The sequence below is a fragment of the Hetaerina americana genome, unplaced genomic scaffold (genome assembly GCF_022747635.1).
Source record: "Hetaerina americana unplaced genomic scaffold, ioHetAmer1.1.p SCAF_3, whole genome shotgun sequence".
Lineage (NCBI taxonomy): Eukaryota > Metazoa > Arthropoda > Insecta > Odonata > Calopterygidae > Hetaerina > Hetaerina americana.
This window is the reverse complement of record NW_027286874.1, coordinates 31125735-31148520: the sequence shown is the minus strand read 5'-3', so window position 1 is coordinate 31148520 and position 22786 is coordinate 31125735. Positions and strand designations below refer to the sequence as shown.

The 22786-nt window shown below is 35.6% G+C and overlaps 1 protein-coding gene across 3 annotated transcripts in view; it reads right to left on the bottom strand.

Annotated features, from left to right (window-relative positions):
* Positions 1-278: 278 nt before the first annotated feature.
* LOC139690145 (coronin-1A-like) overlaps positions 279-22786 on the bottom strand; it is a 41155-nt gene continuing 18647 nt past the window's right edge. For all 3 annotated transcript variants that reach the window (XM_071587405.1, XM_071587406.1, XM_071587404.1), the window contains 7 exons: positions 19266-19352; positions 17788-17910; positions 11780-11897; positions 8926-9056; positions 8563-8667; positions 6703-6822; positions 279-1116 (listed from right to left, as the gene is read on the bottom strand). In XM_071587405.1, coding sequence (XP_071443506.1) covers positions 994-1116; positions 6703-6822; positions 8563-8667; positions 8926-9056; positions 11780-11897; positions 17788-17910; positions 19266-19352 — 807 coding nt within the window. In that variant the 3' untranslated portion in view covers positions 279-993. The remainder of the gene's footprint in view (positions 1117-6702; positions 6823-8562; positions 8668-8925; positions 9057-11779; positions 11898-17787; positions 17911-19265; positions 19353-22786) is intronic.

Genomic DNA, 22786 nt, shown 5'->3' with positions numbered 1-22786 from the left:
AAGAAGGATGTGGATGCTGTTGAAATATTAAGTAATAATTAGGAAGTAAAGTATTTTAAAAAATCTAATAACTTATGTAATTTTTTGTGCTTTGATCCTGGTAGTCCAAAATTAGTTCCTTTTATTCATTTCTTGGGTTAATTCTCTTTCAATTGATATTGTGGCCACCCCAGGAAGTCTTTCTTGGCCCATTGAATTAGCAACTGTAAAATTAGAAGTTTCAATTACCTCTCTCAGCAATTTCAATAGGCATTGATAGAGCTAAAAGAATTAAGTGAGCAACAAATTTGGAAAAACCACTTTACATGAAGTCACAAATTGTGTTTATTAAGTACATTGTTACAATATACCATTCGGGTGAAGCACAGGCAAGTGAGTAGGTAATAGAAATATCACACATGAAGCCTTAGCATCTTTAGCTGGCGGACCTAATCATGATTTTGCATTTCCAAAATGCACAAAATCGCAAGCTTGCACAAAGGCTTCTTTATAATTACCTTATCAAGGCAGTGTTTTGTTCCCATCAGATTGGCTCATAAAATCACCAGAGCAGCTGGGAATGTTTAATAATCACATTTTTCATAAGAAAATCAATTTTGTGCAGAATTAGGCTCTAGTGGATTTTAAAGTCATTCCACTAGACCTTGCATAACCCCCACAAGAATATGAAGCAACCACTTTGTAGCATTCTATCAAATGATCCCAAACAAGACAAAAATAACTAAAAATGCATTTTAAAACACTCATCTGAATTTAAAGTCATTCAGACTTTACAATATTATTATGCTGTTTCTAAAAAAATGTGCAAGACACATCACAATGCAGCTATCCTTTCTCTGTATAAACTGTAGAAAGGAAGTAAAATGCCCAAAAATAGCAGTGACTGTGGAATTACGTGACACCTTGCAATATGCAACGCAGCAGGATAGTCGACAGAAAGTCATTGCACAGTAGATGAAGCCTAGACTGTTGCATTCCTCTCATGCTCCCCAATTATGCATTTGCCTTTAGCTTGCAAATCTGCTCCTCCAATTCTTGAATTATGCGTTCCTTTCCTGCCAAGAGCCCTTTGAGAGTTCGAATTTCTTCGCTTTGTTTGTTATAAAGCATTCGCCACTGAAAAGAATAGTCATGAGAACCACATAAGCCATTTTGAATGACATTGAGATACATTACACATAAAATAAGAACAAACATGCCAAAGCCATTGCAAAAACGATACCTTGAGTTTCAGTCAAGACAATTATCTGTAATGTGCATTCAAGGTTTCTTGAAATAAATTGAATATTAAGGTTATATATTCACCACAAGGGTCAAGAATATAACGTATAGAGGAGAACTATTAGTCTTGTAAGTTCTAACATGTATTAATTCCAATTCATAGTTATGTGAACTTTCCTTTCGGTAATAATATTAGACAAATGAGGTGCCTTATCATTTCATGAAATAATTTTCAATGCTTCATTCACCTAACTAATTTTTCAGAGTTAAACAAGTGAAAATTTGATATAAGGAACGGCATTCAAAGAACAGTTACAAAAACTCCTCACAACATTTCTATTGCCAGATGCAACTTTAATTTTCTTTTCACTTAATGAGTTATCCAAATGAAGTTGTTCATTACTTTCCATAAAAATGCATCAGAGATATTTTTTGAAAGTGAGCTCCAACCATGCAATTTTGACTGAGTGCACTTATGTTTGTTAAAATATTACCAAAACTGTAAACTTCTACTTTATTTTCAGCCAAGATGATCATTAATATTGTTTTCAATACATGAAATCCCAAGACTCCAGCTGCTGAAAAGCCCTTGACACATTCCTTTCATTCTGGCAGAAATATTGTAGGTGGCCCCAGAATCTTAGCAAAAATACCAATTTCTCAAATATGTATCACATATTATAAATGTCAAGGCATAATTAAGGTAAACTCCCAATTATCCATCTGTTTTGCAGAGTATCCATACTACTCTCTTACCACCACATCAAATAGAATTACAGCCATAAAGATAAATAAATGCTTGGAAACTTTTAAATAATTCTTAAAATATAAAAGTTTGAAATACCTCAGCTTCCTTTAAAGCTTTTAATCCCACAAACTCAATAGCTGTCAAAATTATTCAATGTTTTAACTAAAAAACGTTTTTGTATGACCCATACTTTCCCATTATTATTTCCCTTACATTCAATATCTCTGAGAATTTCGTATCCTCCTTTAAGTTGAGCAAATGCACACATAGTTTTACTATTCAACAAATAAGTCATACACTATCTACACTGTATTATTTTAATTGGGATCTCATGATGAATATGAACCCCTATCAGCAATCCTTAGTTGATATTTGTCCTTTGCAAGCCATATACTTTTTCCAGCCTATGTGATTGTTTTACCTTTCTGAAGAAATATATGTTCTGTTATACCTTTATGATAGCTGTGTTCATATAAAACTATATTTCTACCCTAATAAAACTGGCTGAAAAATGAAAACAATGTACTTTCCATTGCTAAACTATTCAATACACCAGACAGAATGAAAAAGGAGAGTTTCCATATGTATCCATTTATATCCAACCATACTTCCCACATATTTTGGTTATCTGTGTTTTTCAATTATCTGTGCTTCATCATGCATCCAATAGAGTGGATAATCGAGTTTTCTGTACTTCTAATCTATATATACATCTACTTAATACCCCACAAGGGTGTGTGGCAGGGGGTGTTACTACATCATGCGTAATTAAGAAAGAAAAAAAAACTGTGCAAAAGCTACAAATTTATACTATCCACAAACAAAACATGGTATACATTCATGCAAGAACACTTACACCCCCACACATGCAAACACTCAAAACTACCAACCAACATACACATGCACCTACAAATACTACCTTGATCAAAAAGTTCCCGGAATAACCACCGTGTGGCGCTCCCATCGTTCCGATTTGAGTTCTGTTTTTTTTGTTAAATTGGTACATCTGTTGTTGATATTCCCTTTAAATCTTAGTGTCATAACTTGACATTTGCAAAAGTTACGTAGCCAAGAGTACATCTATCTCTGTGTGTGTTGGCGATTTTTTACAATTTCAGAAATGGATTTAAATTTGCAACAACGAACTTGTATTAAATTTTGCGTAAAAAACGGATTTAGTGGCGCACGGACGTTGGAAATGTTGGAAAAGTGTTTCGGCAACGATTCTCTAAAAAAAACGGTCGTTTACCAGTGGCACGAGCGGTTCAGAAGTGGTCGTGAGTCAATCGAAGATGATGAACGCAGTGGCAGACCATCGACATCGAAAGTCGGTGAAAAAATTGATAAAGTAAAAGAAATGTTGGTCAATAACCGCAAATTAACCATCAGAGAAATAGCGGAGGACTTGAACATTGCCTATGGATCCGCCCAAGACATTGTGGTTAATGATTTGGGTTTCCGTCGTGTAGCAGCAAAGTTGGTGCCAAAAGACCTCAATTTCATGCAAAAAAGAGATTGTGTTGACGTCGCAAAAGACATGATTTGCGAGGCTGAATCCAATCCCACATTCATCAAAAGGATCATTACTGGAGACGAGACGTGGGTTTATGAGTACGACACGCAATCCAGACATCAGGCAAGTGAATGGCGTTCACCAAATGAGCCGAGACCAAAAAAACCACGTTGTTTTCAGTCAAAAAAGAAGGCAATGCTGACGGTTTTCATGGATTACAACGGTGTAGTGCATCATGAATTTTTGCCAGAAGGCCAGACAGTAAACAAAGAGTATTATTTGGGCGTTATGAGACGTTTGCGTGAAGCAATTCGCCGAAAGAGACCAGAAATGTGGGCAGAAAACTCGTGGATTTTGCACCATGATAACGCACCGTCGCACAGTGCTATCATTATTCGTAATTTTTTGACGAAAAATGCAACAAATACCATCCAACAGCCACCGAATTCACCTGATTTGGCTCCCTGTGACTTCTTTCTGTTCAATCGAGTTAAAAAACCATTACGGGGAACGCGTTTTAGCAGCCGAGAGGAAGTAATGGAAAAAATCACAGGAAGCACTGATGGACATACCGAAAACCGACCGTAACTTTTGCAAATGTCAAGTTATGACACTAAGATTTAAAGGGAATATCAACAACAGATGTACCAATTTAACAAAAAAAACAGAACTCAAATCGGAACGATGGGAGCGCCACACGGTGGTTATTCCGGGAACTTTTTGATCAAGGTAGTATACCTAATATCTTTGCAATGTTTTATTTTGTTCTGATTTGTAAATTCAATGATTTCAATATTTCTAAAGTTCTTACTATTATGATTTCTGATTGTTCGGGGAAAGAATGAGTATTAGTACCTATCTGTCCTGGAATCTATCTCCCATATTTTATCTTTGTGGTCTGATCTACCAAAGTAGTGTGAAGCCATTATAATTTCTTTAGTGTCATCATTTAACTCGTTTGTTCTGAATCTTTCTAAAAGTCTAAGTCTCGCTTGTTCTCTTTGTATTTCAAGTGGCTGCCAGCCTAAATCCCCTAAGAGACCTCTCATACTTGCGTTCTTATCATAACAATTTTTAACAAATCTGGTGGATTTTATCTGGACTTTATCTAATTCCTTTTGCCTAATTTTCTCCCAAGGATCCCAAATACTTGTGGCATATTCCAAATGAGGTCTAAATAGAGCAAAATAACATTTCTCTTTAACTTTTTCATTACATTTCCCCACCACCCGTTTTATGAAGCTGAGTTTCTTTAAAGTGGATCCACATATTGCCCTGATAAAATGTGCATTCACAAGGCCAATTTCAGTTTTTATTGATAGTAAGTTACTAGAAAAATACTCCCACTTAATTGAATTGTTTTAATGCTGAGGGAGGGATCTGGATGTTATAGCGGCTTCCCAACCAGAGGTCCCACGTTCGAATCCTAGAGATAGTAGATATTTTTCAGTGGTATCCCGATCCGTACTTCAGGTGCCTTGTGGAAAGCACTTTGAGTGAGTACACTGGTTGTCGAATGGGATGTTTAACTATGGACCCCAGGTTAATGATGATACCGGGTTTCTCACCATCCTTCTTCCTTTCCCCATCCATTCTTAAAGGCCCAAATAACCTCAGCTGTCAATCGCCTACCTTAAAACTATTACAACTACTACTTTATTGCTGTCACAATTTCCTACAAATTTCTTTTCTTTCTAAGTATTGAAAATATAGTCAAACCCCATTTGTTTGATCAACTAAATTTACTTTTAACGCCAGTATTAATTGTTCAAATAAAAGAGTAATCGCTTATGAAGAATGCTGAATATTGCCTTCACGTACTTCCTGAAGGTTGTGTCACTGTTTAATCAATTTTCAATTACACAAACTCTTTCCAATATTCTCTTTCAGAGTTGGCCATTTGCCTCTTCAGATGAATCATATTTATGAATTGCAAAATCATTAAAGAATATTACATTTTTAAAATCCAATTAACATTTTACAAAGGAATCAAACTTAAGTGGTGTCTCTCTAACCCCTTCACTGATGCTTTTCCAGTCATCAAATGATTGACTAAATTAGAATTCCATTCAAAATGCCATTTATGAGCCATACATTAAATACAAGTATTATGGTGTTTGGTAACTTTTCTATAATAACACAAAGGATTGCATTAGCAATCCTTTGTGTTAAACAGTTGCTAATATGGTGTTCAGTAATTGATTTAGTACTTATTATTTTAATTTGCCACCAAAAAGAACATGCCATTTTATAACATGCTTATTTTCAATTGAAGCTAAAAGAGTGTAAAATATTTACTACTGTTAAAGATATCTACTTTGCTTTTAGAAGCCATTATGATATCCTAAGTGAAAATAAGACAAAGTGCCCTGTTTTCCATTAACATATTTCCCTGAGTCTTGTTTTCTAGAATAGCTTCGGACTGATGAAGCAAATTTGACAAATGAGAGTTATTTGCAACACATGCAGTTCCCAACTTTTTTGATCAACTGATTTGTATCTATAATGGAACATTTGAACTTGGAAGCTATGAGCTGATGCTCGCATTCCTGACCTTGCTAATAATTCTATAAGTTTATTTGCCTAGTGCAGCATTTAGCTGTAAGAGTTTGATGATGATTCTATAAAAACCATAGGGGAAAAACAGAGGCATATTTCTACGACACAAGCATGCAAAAATTTGCCCCTGTACTAACTATCTTGATAGGGCAATGAACATTAAATAAAAAATGTAAACTATAACCTTTGTGTTTATAAAATAAAGTGTGACATTGAAAATGTTATAAAAAATTTTGTTATCTCCGTCTAGCTATTTACTCAATAACCCACGGTTAATATTTTTTTTTAAATTAGCCACTGAATTATTCCAAGACTAGATTAAGCATAAGCTGGTTAAAATAAAACTGGATCAAAGTAAGTCTATGATACAGGTAAGAAAATCCTATTGGTACTAACACAGTTTAGTGAGAAATTACCACTCCTATACAATTAAATGATAATTGAAAATTAATTTGCAAAAATTTCAGGGCAAAAAACCTTTTGCTCAAATCAAAATAATCTAGGCTAACATTTTTTTGGAATCCCTTCGAGGAAAGTGACTTTGTAGTAAAAATTTCTCAAATGTGTGCACACACAAGCATGTCACTCCATGAAGTCACTGTTGTTCTGAAATTTTTCCTGCAATTTCATTTAAAATAGATAGTTAAATTATGAATTTTACTTCTATTAGGTCATTTGGCAGCTCCACAATATCCATCGCCCGATCTAATGATTGGACTGCTCTCCTTTTGATGCGCAGAGTAGAATCCATTTCGTTGGAAGAGACATCATCATCGTTCCCCTGAAAGCATGCAAAATTATACATAGGTTCAGTTATACAACTAAAACAAGCATTCCTTAGGTTGAAGATAGATAAAATTAATTTTAAAAATAATCACACATTAGAGCCTCAATTTACAGCCATGGGGCTTATATCATATTAGATGACTCCCAAAAATGGTGCTCCTCTATAACAGAGAGAAATATCTTATGCCTCACTTGTTAGTCATGTATTAGGTATCAGAACTGTTCAATAAATAGTTGATCATAAATATTTTATCTGCATAACCCATCGTTCAAAATTGTATTTATGTATAATATTGTTAGCTTACATGCGTCATGTGTATGTGGTAAAAATTTCATTGATTTAACTCTTGCATAGCATTAGAGGCACCCAATGCAAGAGGACACATGTTCGCCTGCAACAAAGACAGAGGCAACATGTGATGAGCAATACGCTGAATTGAAATTTTGCTCTAATCTGAACAAATCACCAACTGAGTTCTATGTAATGCTACATGGAGTTTATGGAAAGCCTGTCCTTCCCTTTCACACAGCTAGAAGATGGTTTTAAATGTTTAAAGAGAGTGGTAGTAATTTTAGAGAAGGCAACCAACAGCTGAGGTCATTTGCACCATAAGGGGTGGATAGGAAAGGATAAAGGGTGGAGAGAAACCCGGCATTGGCATGAGCCTGTTTTTAGCGAAAGTTGCCCAGGGGTCTGCAGCTTAACTGACCCGAACTGATGGACAGCGTTCTCACTCAAAGTGCTCTCCACATAGCACCTCAAGTAGGGAAAAATATCTGCTACCACTGAAAAATATCTGCCACCACTGGGATTCGAACCCGGGCCCTCAGGATAGGAAGCAAGTATGTTAGCCACCGCACCATTCTGATCCCCCATGTTTAAAGAGAGGAGACATTCAATTTCAAAGGTGGACCCAGAGCGGAAATAACCATTTTTGAATAATGTCAAGAAAACTATCAGAAGTATTGAAAATTTTATTGGGTGCCACCCACATGCTTGCAACAGAAAAATTGCAAATGAGACTTGCTTGTGGAAGACAGGTTACAAGACTGCTCACCTAAACAACAGGATGTTTGCACACAGGTTTGTTCACATTGGGGTTGATGCTACATGATGTTTCTTTTGAAAAGCTATCACTGCAGATGAAATTTAGCTACATCATTTTGATCCTGAGAGCAAACAGTAAAGCTGCGCGTAAATACCCAAAATTACTAAAACCGACAAAAAGCAACAGTGATGGCTTTAGCTGAAGTTATGATCCATGTTTTTATATCCAAGAAACAATGTATCATCATGACATGCAAGCACACACAATTTCCATTGAAGAATGATAGAGGGAAGTACTGAAAATTCTCTAAGGCCATTACTATTGCAAAAAGCCACATTTCAAAGCAACAGACTAGAGTCTGCATCATGATAATGTACAACCACACATTGCAAATATTGTTGCTGAATATCTCGTGAAAATCAATTTGAAGGTTGGTCCTCATCCTCCCTTAAGTTCAGGCCTAGTCTAATGTGACTTTTTCCTAATGCTCACCGTGAAGCAACACCTCCGTGGAAAGCATTTATCATGATCATGATTATGATGAGATCATCAGTCATCATCATGAGTAAAAATATGATCGTTATTTTTTGAAGTCCTAAAGTTAATTGTAATGCTTATGCTAATAAAACCACTGACATCCTCTAATTGAACTTAGGTATATGTAATTTAATAAGAAGTAATATTACCTTATCAGCCAAGCCTCCCCACATTTGCTGAATTTGATAAAACTTAGTATTTTGGTTACAGCTAGTCTTTTGGCTTTTATCAGTAGGCGCCATCATCTGCCTCATCTAAAATGAGAGAAATTTAAAAAAAATAAAATACAAGTGAAACACTACCACACCAAATAAATACTGTTAGATCTTTTAATGCATTCAATTATCTAGTTCTAAATCATCCATTCTTATTATTTATCAACTAATGCTAGATGAAATGATATGATCTTAATATCTATTATTGTCACCACAAAAATAATTAGGATCTGAGAGAAAAATACTTAATAAGACGTACTCCTACACTTGAAATTCAAAGCCAAAGGTAAAGTATACCTCAACTGGGCGGTAATCTGGTACAGTTTCGGTAGAAAGAAAAGCAAATTTTGCTTTACTGAGGTTTCTCTGCTGAGTTTGAGACTCTGTAGGCTTCATGGCTATTGGCTTGTGCGTTTTCACAAGAACACCTAGAAGAAAATATTCAAATTAAACATAAAAATATTAAGAACAAGGACTTGGGCCTTTAGTGTAAATAATTTATCAGAAGTTTTGAATTTTGCCATTTGTGGAGAATTATGTGGCTGGATGATAGTCCTAAATAGAAGCCTTTACTTTCATAAACAGAATAAGGAACATAAAGTATGATTTTAAAAAATCTAAGGTTCTCTTCTCTCTCTGATGCTGTGCAAGAACTAGTAAAGTACTAAAGAGCCGTGTATGGTTCGAGAAGTTAACAAGAAGAGCTCTCATCTACAGCATTATAAGGCATGATGAAGAAGCAAGTTCTGAGTCAAAGGCACAAGAGAACTTCATCACCGTCTTCAAAAAGCTCGTAGATTCTGAGGGTTACCTGTCACAACATTTTTCTAATTGTGAAGAGATGGTTCTCTTTGTGAAGAAGATGCCAAAGCAAACCTATATTTGTGGAAATAAAATTAGAGGAGATTGCATTGCCAGGCCACAAGGTGATGAAAGGCCGTCTCATGCTGATATTTTGCACAAATGTGAGCGGCCATTTGAAAATAAAACCCCTACTTGTTTACCATTCAGAAACTCCACAAGCCATCAGAAAGTGTTAAATCCAAAACAGCAAGCTAAATGTGATGGGGAGGTCACAGGAAACTTTTGCATCATGCCATGAGTATGAGGCATGATTCGTCTCATAAATTTATTTATCGATCATTCTGAGCTGCATTTTTACCAAATTTTGAATCATTGGCATAAACAGATATCCCTAAACAGCTTCCTAGCAAAAAGGAATCAGCTACATATCATAAATAATTAACAATTTATTTCAATTCTTTTTTACTTTTACAAATCGAGTTTGCATATCCTGTTGCTCCATTCCACGATAGAAGAAAAGGTGAATGTGATCCATGACCCTAAACAATGTATGCATAATTTTATTTGAATAAACCTTGTACATAATTTATTTTTTTTGGCATGGAATGGTTTATCTTATTTTGCATTAACTTATGTGCAAAAAGTTGTTTCACTAAACAAGTGTTTCGCTTTACGAGAAAGATCGCAGAACAGATTATGCTCATATTATAAAGTTCCATTGTATTCAATTATTTTAATCCTTGGTAGAGCAATTTTTTTCTGAATGAGTTTTTAAATGCATGATATAGATTTTAAAAGATTGAATGAAAAATACACTCCAAGCTATAAAAAATACAACATATTTGTAATTTTACTTTTCATTATTATTAATAAGTGAAAATCAAACAGTGATATATTAACCAGTTAAGCTTAAAAAAAATTTGTTTAAGCCTTATTCAACATGAATATGCATAAAAATCAGAAGAACACAACTCATGATAATCATTAGCATTTAAATGTCACTGGCAAGCCCAATATTGGACATAACAAGGCCATAGTGTAGCATTAAAATAAACAAGTATAACATTTAAAAAAATATTAATCTTGAGTACTACCTCACTCTTAAGATAATCAGTTTTCCTATGATTGACATAAAAAATGCATGCATTAATTGTGACAATTATTATAAAATATGATTTATGGTAGAATTGATTATTCACTATACAAAGTATATAATAGATAAGACTATCATGTAAATTGTGAAATTTAAATAAATATATTATTACATAAGAAACTATGCAGTATGAGATGCTAAATTCATCTGAACATAGAAGTATATTGTCTTATTGATGATGGTGAGTGCAAGACAATATATACAGGATCCGTACAATAAGTATCGGGATTGGTTCCAAAAATCAAAACTTATTGCAGTAATCATTACAATTACTCAACATTCCTCCTGCATCGATACACTTAGTTCAGCACATCTGCCACTCGTCAAAAGCCCGCTGGAAGTCGGTTTCCGGAATACTGCTGAGAGCCTTTGTCATCCCCGCTTGAACCACCTCGATGAAGTCAAACCAATATCCTTTGAGCTCTTTTTGAGCTATCCATTGAGGCAATAACGTTGTCAAGAAAATCTCCATCTTCCTGGATGCAGTCCAAAATTTCTGGCGAAATTTCCATTCACGACAGTTTTTTCCTTGTTCAAGACTCTCGGCACCAGCTTCGCGCACACTTTCCTCATTGCAAGATCCTCTGTTACAATGTTGTGGACGGTTCTGACTGAAAGGCCAGTCTCCTCACTGATAAGGGCCTGTCAGTGTCCAAAACGTTTTTCACTTCGGCCATCTGAGCATCGGTTCGAGCGGTCGTCAGCCGTCCGACACGGTGCTCGTCTTCAACGAGCTCCCGGCCTTAAACATTTTGTGCCACACAAAAACTCTTGTGCAGCTTAAGGCATCATCCCCATAAGCCTCTTTAATGTGTTCAAGGGTCTCTGACGCGTCTTTCCAGAGTTTAACGCAAAACTTCACAGCATAGTGTTGCTCAATGGTGCGCTCCATGCTGGCGCGACGACACCACAAAGAAATACACGTCACAAAAATCCATCTCCTCTCTTAAGGCATGCCCGGAGGCGACTGAACTTGAGTGTGCCTGAGTGGTGGGGGACCCCTCTACCCAGCCGACTGGTCGCACCCCCATCCACCACCAACGTTGAGGCTACAGCAAACCAGTCATGATACTTATTGTACAGACCTTGTATGCTCTACCTTATAAAACCAAACTTCAAAACCAAGTTTCATTTATACTAGTACACATTCCATAACATCCTAGTTAAAAGGAAAAGCCGCTTGAAAATCCATACCTGTCTTAAGAGAAATCAAAATTGGTCCCTTGTTTTTCCCAGTTATCCATTCTTTGGCAGTCAATGATGGTGTAGGGGCGGCAGTATCAGGAAAAAGATCATCTTGAAATTGATCACTCTGCAATTAAATTTGATAAATTAATAAATTTAATAAAAATACTAGCATGCATTTGGTAATAATTACATTCCATGTGAAAGAAATATCTCTTATGTCACAATAAAACCATCAATGTTATTTTTTGGTTTTATTAAGTGTTGCATTATCAATATCATCATTGCAAAGTTAAATTTGATTGAAACAGATAAAAAAAGTTATTCGGAAGAGTTGAGTTACAGTAAAATTCAAAGTATTTGTGACTGAAAGGGAAAGGACAAATTAAGCAATGTTACATGACTAAAGAAGGACATGGTGATGTGCACCTGGTTGATATACCACAAACCTTGCAATATTAGATGCAAATGAAAATGTATAGATAGCATGTAAATCATCTTTTGCCTGAAATATGGACAAAATGACTGTATAGATACCAATAAGTAGAACAAAATGATTAACTGTAGTTGGGCCTGAACAGACAACGAGAAGACTAAGACAAGTTGCTTCTGAGCTTTGAACATACATTTTCTTCAAGGGCTTAGTTTTAAAATTCAGAATTGCTCTGGAGAGAATTGGAATCGGCATCTCCATCCACCAAAGAAACAAGCTCACCCAAACTGTCAGACACTCTCCTTAAATAGATATTTGATAGTTATTGCAATGTATGTTTTGAATACATAGTAGGAACTAATCAATATATTTAGGAAAATAAAAATGATAACAGTAGTGAAGTTTAATTTTTGTAAAAAATTTGGAACATTTTTATTAAGTGCATAGAGTCAAATGTCCAATTTAAACTTTTGAATGGATGGGTGAAAAATATCTAAAAATCAAGGTTAATGTAAAATTGGGATTCTGGAGATATTTTATGGGTCCATTTTAATATTTTACAACTGAATTATCTCATAGGATTATAATTAATGACATAATATAAACTACAATTAATCTCACTATCTAAATAAAAAATTCAAATATTAAATATACGGTAAAAGCCAGGTTCACGTGATGCATTTTTCTGTAATGAATTCCTTGGGTAGTTTTCTGTTGGGTGCTGTGAGATACTGCTAACCTGAAATACTGCTGGCTGCTCTCATGGTTACAACCCTGGATTTTGAGGATAGTTCTTTGCTTTTTTACCTGCATGTTTCATGGATGCCATTGATATTGAGTAATCACCAGTGAGCAGAGGGACGTTGGGTGATTATTTCATACTAAAAGTGTTCTTTGCATAGAATCATTGAAATATGAGCTGAAACCTGTGGACTAGAGAACAAATGTGGTGATGATAGAATCATACAGGGAGCACAACTGTTTTAATGCAATTTTCAGCTCAAATTGTAGTACCAATGCAATGAGGATGATGACAAAAAGCATAAAATTGTTCCAATAGTGTTTTCCACTCAAATGAACTTGAGTCAGTTTTGCCATTTAGAGCGGAGACAACTGCTTTCATGTATTGAGTACCAACTACAACCAAGTGTTTTTTGCCATCCAAATTGAATATCATAGGTCCTGAAATGTTTCCAGGAGCCAAATACTGCAAATTAAATGCATGTGCTGCTTGGGACCAACTGGATTTTCTTATGACAGTGTCTCATTTCTTAATGAAAGCAATGACTAGCAGCAGAAGTCCCTCCGGGACATCTTCATGCAGGTTGGGATACTTTAAGAAGGACTTCAGATCCTCAAGGCTATTTTTCACTAGGCATTAATGAAAAAGATTCAAAGTATTTTCAAGCAAATTAACATCATTCAAAGTACATAGATAAAAGTAAGCTGGTCAGAACATTTGCATTGCATACATCTGAAGTATTTGCATGCCAAGTCTTTTTCTGTATTTCTATGGAAATAGCCACTTCATGTCCTTTTCATATTCACTTTTTGTTCCTTTCTCTTTGCTTCCAAATTCATCAGAACAAGAGCATCAGTTGAATACTTTCTTCGGACAACTAGACCAAATATTTCATCTTGACTTCTCTTCTATTTCTAAGTGTTCCTAATTTTTACAAACAGCCACTGGTAGGTTTTAAAAGCAATGTTTCCCCAATGGTGACCAAGTCCACTAACAACTAAGCCTCTCTTCTAAGCACCATCTGGACATAGCAGAATTTATAACTACAATGGAATCTCGCTTAACGAGCACCTCACACAGCTAGTAATTTGCATAACGAGCAAAAATATTGATCCTGAAAATGACTGCCTAAATGAGCCACTTTTCCCATAACAAGGGATTAGGAGATGTGAATTCCTAAATTCATTGTACACCTGCTACTGCAGTTTGTCTCTAGCACTTTTGTTTTGTTTGGCACGTTTGTCGTTTTGTCGTCATAGTTTTAAAATTGACCCCAAAGAAAAATCCTCAAGAAGGAAGCCATAAGAGAATAAAACTAAAATAAAACAGTTTAAGTGAAAAGTAAAATCAGTGAAAATCGAGAACAAGGGGTGAGTTGGCTGATCTAATACACAAATCAACAATCAGTCAACATCAACAATTGGCCTTTACTTCAAGAACACAGACAAGACTAAGGAGATGTATGCTTCAAATAGTGACCAGAGTATGTATGCAATGATTACATATTCTCAATGACATTGAAAGATTTCTACTCATATGCATCAATGAAAAGCAATTGCAATGCTACTATTAGCAAGAATATAATTTGTGAGAAGGGAAAAGTGATTTTCACCGACCTCATTAATAAGACGTCAGGATCATCAATCGCCAAACAAGTATTTAAGGGGACCCGTGCATGGTTTGAGAAGTTAACGAGAAGAGCTGTCATCCACAGCATTATGAGGCATGATGAAGCAGCAAGTTCTGAGTCAAAGGTACAAGAGAACTTCATCGCTGTCTTAAAAAACTAGTAGATTCTGAGGGTTACCTGTCACAACATATTCTAATTGTGATGAGATGGTTTTCTTTAGGAAGAAGACGCCAAAGCAAACCTATACTTGTGCACTTTACAGTAGAAGAAAATGCATTGCCCGACCACAAGGCGATGAAAGGCCGTCTCACACTACTATTTTGCACAAATGTGAGTGGTGATTTGAAAATCAAACCCCTACTTGTTTACCATTCTGAAATTCCATGGGCCTTCATTAAGTGTAGTCCAAAACGACAGTCTGAATGAGATGTGGAGATCACGGGAAACTTTTTCATCAGACCATGCATACAAGGTATCGCCCTAATAAGGCAGTAGTAATATGCACCATACATTTATTTGACAATCATTCTGAGTTGTATTTTTACCAATTTTTGAATCGTGGGCAAAAATAAACGCCTCTAGACAGCTTTCCAGTAAAAAAGAATTATGTAAGTATCATAAATAGTTATCAATTTATTTTGATTCTTTACAAATCGAGTCCGTATTCTGAGTTGCTTCATTCTGCGATATAAGAAAAGGTGAATATGATCCACAATCCTAAACAGGGTGTACATAATGATCTTTGAATAAACCTAGTGTATAATTTTTTTGGGCAAGGAACGCATTATCATATTTTACATTAATTTCTGTGCAAAATGTTGTTTCACTAAACGAGTGTTTCGCTTTACAAGAAAGATCAGAGAATGGCTTGTTCTGGTATCATGAGGTTCCACTGTATTTCTACTTGTGAGTGGCCTCCACTCGCTCTGCATGAACAACAATCAATGAAATACAAGAGTGGTTCCAGAAGTACCGAGTATTTATTTTTTAACATAATCTCCTTTCAGCTCTATACACTTTTCCCTGCGATGTTCAATAAATTCGATACCCTTTTTAAAATAAGAACTGTCTTCCTTCTCAAAATAGTCATTAACTGCCGACATCACTTCTTCACGCTTGGAAAATCTTTGACCAACAAGCCATTTGTTCAAGTTTGCGAGCAGAAAATAATCCGAGGGGGCTAAATCTGGCAAATAGGGAGCATGAGGTAGCAATTCAAGCATGAATTTTGGCCATTGCAACAATGGATTTATGAGCTGGTGCAATGTCTTGGTGAAACAACACTTTCTTCTTAGCCAACTGCCGCTGCTTTTGCTTGATTTCTTTGCTCAAACGTTGCAATAAGTTTGCATTATACTCGCTGTTAATAGTTTTTCCTTTTCCCAAGATAGTCAATGAAAATTTTCCCACGTGCATCCTAAAAAACTGACACCATGACCTTGCCAGCAGACATAACGATCTTCGCCTTCTTTGGAGCTGGTTCTCCCTTTTGAATCCATTGTTTTGATTGTTCTTTTGTCTCGGGTGTAAAGTAATGGACCCATGCTTTATCCATGGTTATGAAACAGCACAAAAATTCTGCTTTGTGCTGTGAAACTTGGCTAAACACTCAATTGAAACATCTTCACGGCACTGGTTTTGCTCGAGTGTGAGCAAATGTGTCAGCACCCGTCTTGCACACAGCTTGCTCCACCAAATTTTCAGCTAATATTTGATTCAACAACATCAACAACAGTTTTCGAAATGCCTACTTTGTCTGCTAGCTCATGCACTTTCAGTCGACGATCATACAGTATCACTTCGTGGCTTTTCTTTACCGTTTTTGGAGTCGTCACCTCATTTGGTGGACCAATGCAGTGCTCATCTTGACAGCTGGTACGGCCTCGTTTAAACTCTGCTACCCAATATTTTACTGTGGTGAACGAAGGAGCAAACTCACTCAGAGTCTGATATGGATTCTTCCAGTTCAGCTTTTATATTGGTTGGGCTGAGGCCTTTCAAATTAAAGTATTGTATCACACAATGATGACTAATTTTCTCCATTTTCACAAAGTCACTGAAAACATTCACTATTGATGGCTGTCAAACAAATACTAAACAACGTGGCATCTTCAAACTTGAAACATATGCTTTATAGATTGCATTCTTTCTAATACAGTGATATTTTTCAAACAACTACCGCCATCTCTAGGTCAGGCCAGGTACTAATGGGACCATCCTCGTAAGCTCAGCTGCTGGCAGTAAGTAGCAAACAAGAGATGTCACTATGCGGTAATGAAAACCACACCAAGTGTACTGGGCTTTAAAGATTTAAATTTTTTCTGATCAAAATTTTATTTTAAATAAATACATGCAAATTGCAGGTAAATATCATAAATAATATACCTGTGGCCCCAACTAATTCGTGAACTTCGATTCAAACCCTTTCCAAATTCAACATTTCAAAAACTTTGGATGATCACAAAAACAATAACATGTATTTTGTCTATCATTTCGGAGGAAGTCATTACTATTTGATATCCTGTATGATGTTCATCATTTGTGGATGTTCAGCCACATTTAAACACTTTTACTCAATTGTTAACAGCTGCAAACACAAAAGCAAGGAGTGCCATGAACTTCATCCAACGCAGCTTTGATCTCTTTCAGTGTTAAGACTTTTAAATAGAAGTGTTTAATCACTGCATGAAACTCATTTTCTTTCATTTTTTAAATGAAAAAAAGTTTGTTGCTTCCATTGATCATGAAAATGAAACCACACCAATATTACGGCTGAAACGTTAACAGCAGTCTAGCAAGAGATGAGACTTAAAAAGGAAAACCTTCTGCAATAACATGAGAGCACCATCTCTTTGAATTTTTCTACGGAATAATTGTAAGACCCACATACATTATACATATAATGATTGCATTTTATCCCCTCAAATAATTTCAATAAAGCAGACTGACAATATTATCTGTTAACAGGTTAGCACAGGAGTAAGCCAAGTTAGCATAGTTATTTCTATCCGAACAAACAACAACATAGAACTATGCATGTATCAGTGCATCTATATGATACATAATGAATTATTTCATTAGCTGGATGTAATACCTCAAGAGCCACATGATGCTCGGAAGCCATAGATCAGCCTCCCCTGGTATATACTGCACAAATTCATACCCAGGCAGTTACATGAAAGTTAGCATCACCTCTAACTAAGCTTACTAACCTTACGCGGAACAATCATTGATATTGGTTCACAGACTTCCTTTGTAGCATGAAGTTTGTAAAAGCGAAATATTTCACAGCGGCTCACATCACAACCACGTTTAGGCATTGCACCAAGTCCTCGCTATGGCAGAACATGAAAAGGAAGAGAAAATATAGAAAATGAACACTTTTTGCATCGTAATATTTTTCATCGCACAAAATAAAATATTTGGCACTGTTATTCCATGCAGGATTTTGTAAAATGAAAACCTATGGCGCCTAAAAGCTTTAAAGAGTTTTCCCCATATTCCAAAACATGTGAACTCCAGCCTCCAGTGTGTCAGTGTCTTCTTTTATCAGCTAGTGAACATTTTTCTCTGTGGGTAAAGATGAGTTGTACACCAGGTGATTATGTAACTGCCTCAATTGACAAGAATTCATCTACGAATGTCATTTCTTTAAGTTATACTGAACTGAATTATGTAGTGTTCAGTTAGTGTGGTGCTGATGATTATGAATTTAGTCCAGGATGATATTTAATAAGGATCCCCATATGAATTGACAACTCTTGTAAGGCATTTCACATACTCAGAATCTCTCTTTTTATTTTGTGAGAAAGACTTCACCGGTAAGAGTTAGGACCAATGTTCTAAATAGATTGTAACTTCACCATTTCAGGAGGAGTGAAGATCCAAGTGTATACAAATGATGAATTTTCATTCATCTGAGCTGCGAGCATATACTCATAAAAATACATATGAAAGAATGAAAACCTTGTTTTAGCTTTCATTCATCTCCACCTTTCTTTGCATTCTCTTGAACACTGAAGATTGTTTAGTTATATGTTGCCTATATTAAAGTAGAATGATGGTCTTCTTCATTTATGATTTCTGAACAAAAGACATTAGCTTACTTCTATAAACCTTAAAATTAAAAAAATGATGCATTTAATGTTATGAAAAATCCACAACAGACATTGCCAAGTCCACGTAGAAAATGAATTGAAAAACTTTTTACATGTACATAGAAACAAGTTGCATTCAGGTAAAACTATCATCTACATATAAATCAAATTATTCCTGCATGGAATAAACAGTATTTTGGATATAAATGGAATAATATAAATGGAAATTATTCCGTAATTTTTAATAAAAATGTTTGCAGGTAATACCATACCCAAAAAATTGATAATTATTATCATAATAAGCAGAAAACCATTAGTACCAATAATGGGTGGTTATGCATGATGCAGATGATGCAGAAGGGCTTTGCAAAATGTTAAAATTTTGCATTCTTTAGCTTGTGTTTTCAGTGACTCCTTAAAATTTCAATTTAAAATATTACATTAAAAAATGAGAACATTTTCAATTTTCTCTAATCTAATTTTAATGTCCTCATTTTTTATTTACTGTTCATACTAACTTTTTAGCTATGAATTGATCAAATACTAAATTAAAAAAAGGAAAGCACCAAAACGTATATAAATAACTGCCTCACCTGTGGAGAGCCGGAAGGAAACTGATTGAGGTAGTGAACCCATGGCGCACGATCAACAACTTCATAGTATCGAACGTTTCCATCTCCCTATAATTCAATGGAGTTATTCATTAAAAAATACAAATAAATTTTCAATTGCTACTAATAATCAAGTTTAACTTAAAATAAATAAGGAATCCAGATAAATACTTTATTTACATAATGCATGTATCCTAATGGGAAACATCATGAGTAAGGGGGTTGGTACTTGATACAAGTAAGAAAACTATGAAATGGTACTTCCAGCAATGGTAATACCAGTACCACTGGTAATAATCCTTAGTACAGTAGGAACCTTGCTAAATGAGCACCTCCGATAGCAAGTGATTCATATAACGAGGAAAAATATTGTGCCCAAGAGTAACTTGCTTATCAAGCGACATTTCTCATAATGAGTGACAAGAAGAGGGGAATTCCTGGAGTGATTGTGCCTGCTGTTAACATTTGTGTTCAGCACAAGTTCTAATAGCATCGTAGTGTTGCTAGTGATCGCAGATTTCTCCTAACTTGCGTTCAGGCATGTTATTAGTGACTTTTCATGCATCGTTTAATAATATTTTATGAATAATTTAAAAAATGTCCCTCAAGAAAAAGCCTCAAGAAGACAGTCAAAAGAGAATAAAAATAACCATACAAATGAAAATAAACTAATCATTCAAAAGCAAGAACAAGGTGTCAGCTTAGCTTATCCCATCATGCACATACACTCAATCAGTTGACATCAACGATTTGTACTATCCTCAAGAACATGGAAAAAATTAAGGAGATAGATTCTTCAAAGAGAGTGACAAGAATATCTAAGCAATGTTTGTGTGTTCTGAATGATGTTCAAAGGTTGTTTCTCATATGGATAAACAAAAAACAATTGCAAGGTGACACTATTGACAAGAACATGATTTATAAAAAGGCGATAGTGATTTTTGCTGACCTCATTGAGAAAATGCCAGGATCATCAATGGACAAAAAAGAAGTATTTAAGAGAATCCGTGGGAGGTTAGAGAAGTTTAAGAGAAGCATTCATGGCATTGTGAGTCGTGGCGAAGCACCGAGCTCCCACTCAAAGGCAGCAGAGAACTTCATCGGTCACTTCAAGAAGCTTGTAGGTTCTGAGGGTTACCTGCTGCAATAGGTTTTTATTGTGACGAGAATGGTCTCTTCTGGAAAAAGATGCCACAGCAAACCTATATAACAGCAGAGAAGAATGCATTGTCCAGCCACAAGCCAATGAAAGACCCATCTTATGCTGTTATTTTGTACCAATGCAAGTGGCGATTTGAAAATTAAACCCATGCTTGTAATAGTAATAGTATTTAGGGGAGGCAACCGACAGCTGAGGTCATTTGCACCATAGGGGATAGACAGGAAGGGATGAAGGGTGGAGAGAAACCCGGTGTCGGCATTAGCATACTCTTAACGAGAGGTGCTGAGGGGTCCACAGCTTAATGTCCCATCCAACGGACGGCGTACTAACTCTAAGTGCCCTCCACAAAGCACCTCAAGTAGGGATCAAGATATCGCTGAAAAATATTCAACACCGCCGGGATTTGAACCGGGGCCCACAGGGAGGGAAGCCAGTATGATAGCCACCGCACCATCTCGATCCCCACCCATGCTTGTATACCAATCAGAAACTTCATGAGCCTTCAGGAAGTGGAAAGCCCAAAATAGCAGGCAGAAAGTGATGTGGAGGTCCAACAACAAGCCTTAGGTGACATGTGACATTTTTACTGACTGTATCAATTAAGTGTTTGGTCCTTCTACGAAAAAATATTTACTTGAGATGAATCTGCCACTTGTCTCGCTTGTTATGGACAATGCTCCTACTCATCCTTCTGGCATACAAGATGACGACCTTGAGGAACTTAAATTTATCAAGATTCAGCTTCTTCCTCCCAAAACCACTCCATTACTCCAGCCAATGGATCAGCAGGTTAATTCTAACTTTAAGAAGCTAAAGCACCTTTTGAGTATTGTTATGAGGTGACCAAGGATGAATATCAATCTGTTTGTAATGTTCGTTGAGTTTTGGTAATGTCATTTCAACATTATTGACTGCCTTAAGATGATCAAAAAGGCAGGGGAAAGAATTACCAAGAGACCTCTCACTTCTGCTTGGAAGAAGCTTTGTTGGGAGAGCATTGACAAAATTGACTTAAAGGGATTTGAGACAGGGACTATAGTCAACGAGATTTTGTCTTTGGCCAAGTTCCTCGGACTGGAGGTGGATAATAATGATAATGAATTTGTGGAGTAGCACAGCTAGAAGCTGACAACCAAAGAGCTTATGAAATTGCATTGTTTCACATGAAAAAGTAGTGGAGGAGAGTTTGTCTGAGGAGGAAGTAACAGCAAAGCAACCATCATCTAGTGCAACAGAGAAATACTGAAAGCATGGCAAAATTTTGCATCGTACATTAAGATGCATCAACCAAATACGGCAGTTGTAACGCACGCTATGAATTTATATGATAATAATGCTGAGATGCATTTTTGTACCATTTTGAAGAGTCGGTAAAACAAATGTTTCTCAACAGTTTCTTAGTAAAAAGAATTAGGTACGTATCATAAATAATAAATTAATTACTTTTTTCCTACATATCTAATTCGTATTCCAGGTTGGTTCATTCCGTAATAGAGGAAGAGATGAAGACAATATTTCTCTGTTTCATCATATATTGGGAAGCATCACTCAATAAGACTCGCTATTAACGCTAAAAATTTACGTAGTGATAATGCTGCCGCATTTTCAAAAAATTTAGAAAAATCAATAAAAACAAATGTCTCTTGTCAGGATTCTTGTAAAAATGAATTGTGAAATTTTGACTCTTTTTTGTTTTCTACAATTCAAATTTGTATACTTGGTAATTTAGTGAAACAGAAGAAAAAGTGAATGGGAACCAAGATCCTAAATAATAACTATATAATTTTCTTTGAATAAATCTTCAAAAAAATTTATTTTTTCTGCAAGGAACACATTATTGTATTTTACATTACTTTACATGGAAAATTGTGATTCCCTAAACAAGTTTCATTTTATGAGAAAGCTCCCGGAATGGATCATGTTTGCATTATGAGGTTTCACTGTACTAGCACCATGGTACCAGTATTTAGAGCAATAATCATAGGTACCAATCAGTATGAACATTAGTGCAAGTGAAAGGACAACATAAATTAGTTTTTTACTATGGATATTATACAGACCTTGGGTCAACAATTTCAGTACGCATTACTTTCACCACTTGTGAGAGATTCATTATACAGCACCAATCACAACATTCATGGGTGATCAATAATATTGCAGATGTTCAAGGCATTACAGATTGGAGATAATTGCAGCTTTCTTACATAGAACTTGGGTTTAAATGATTTAAAATTCTCTTATTCTCCCATGCTCACGAGAAAAAAACTGAAATTTGATCAAATTCAGGATAGCGGATGATTATAAGAAAAAAAAATCTTTAAAGTAGAATTCTGAATGCATA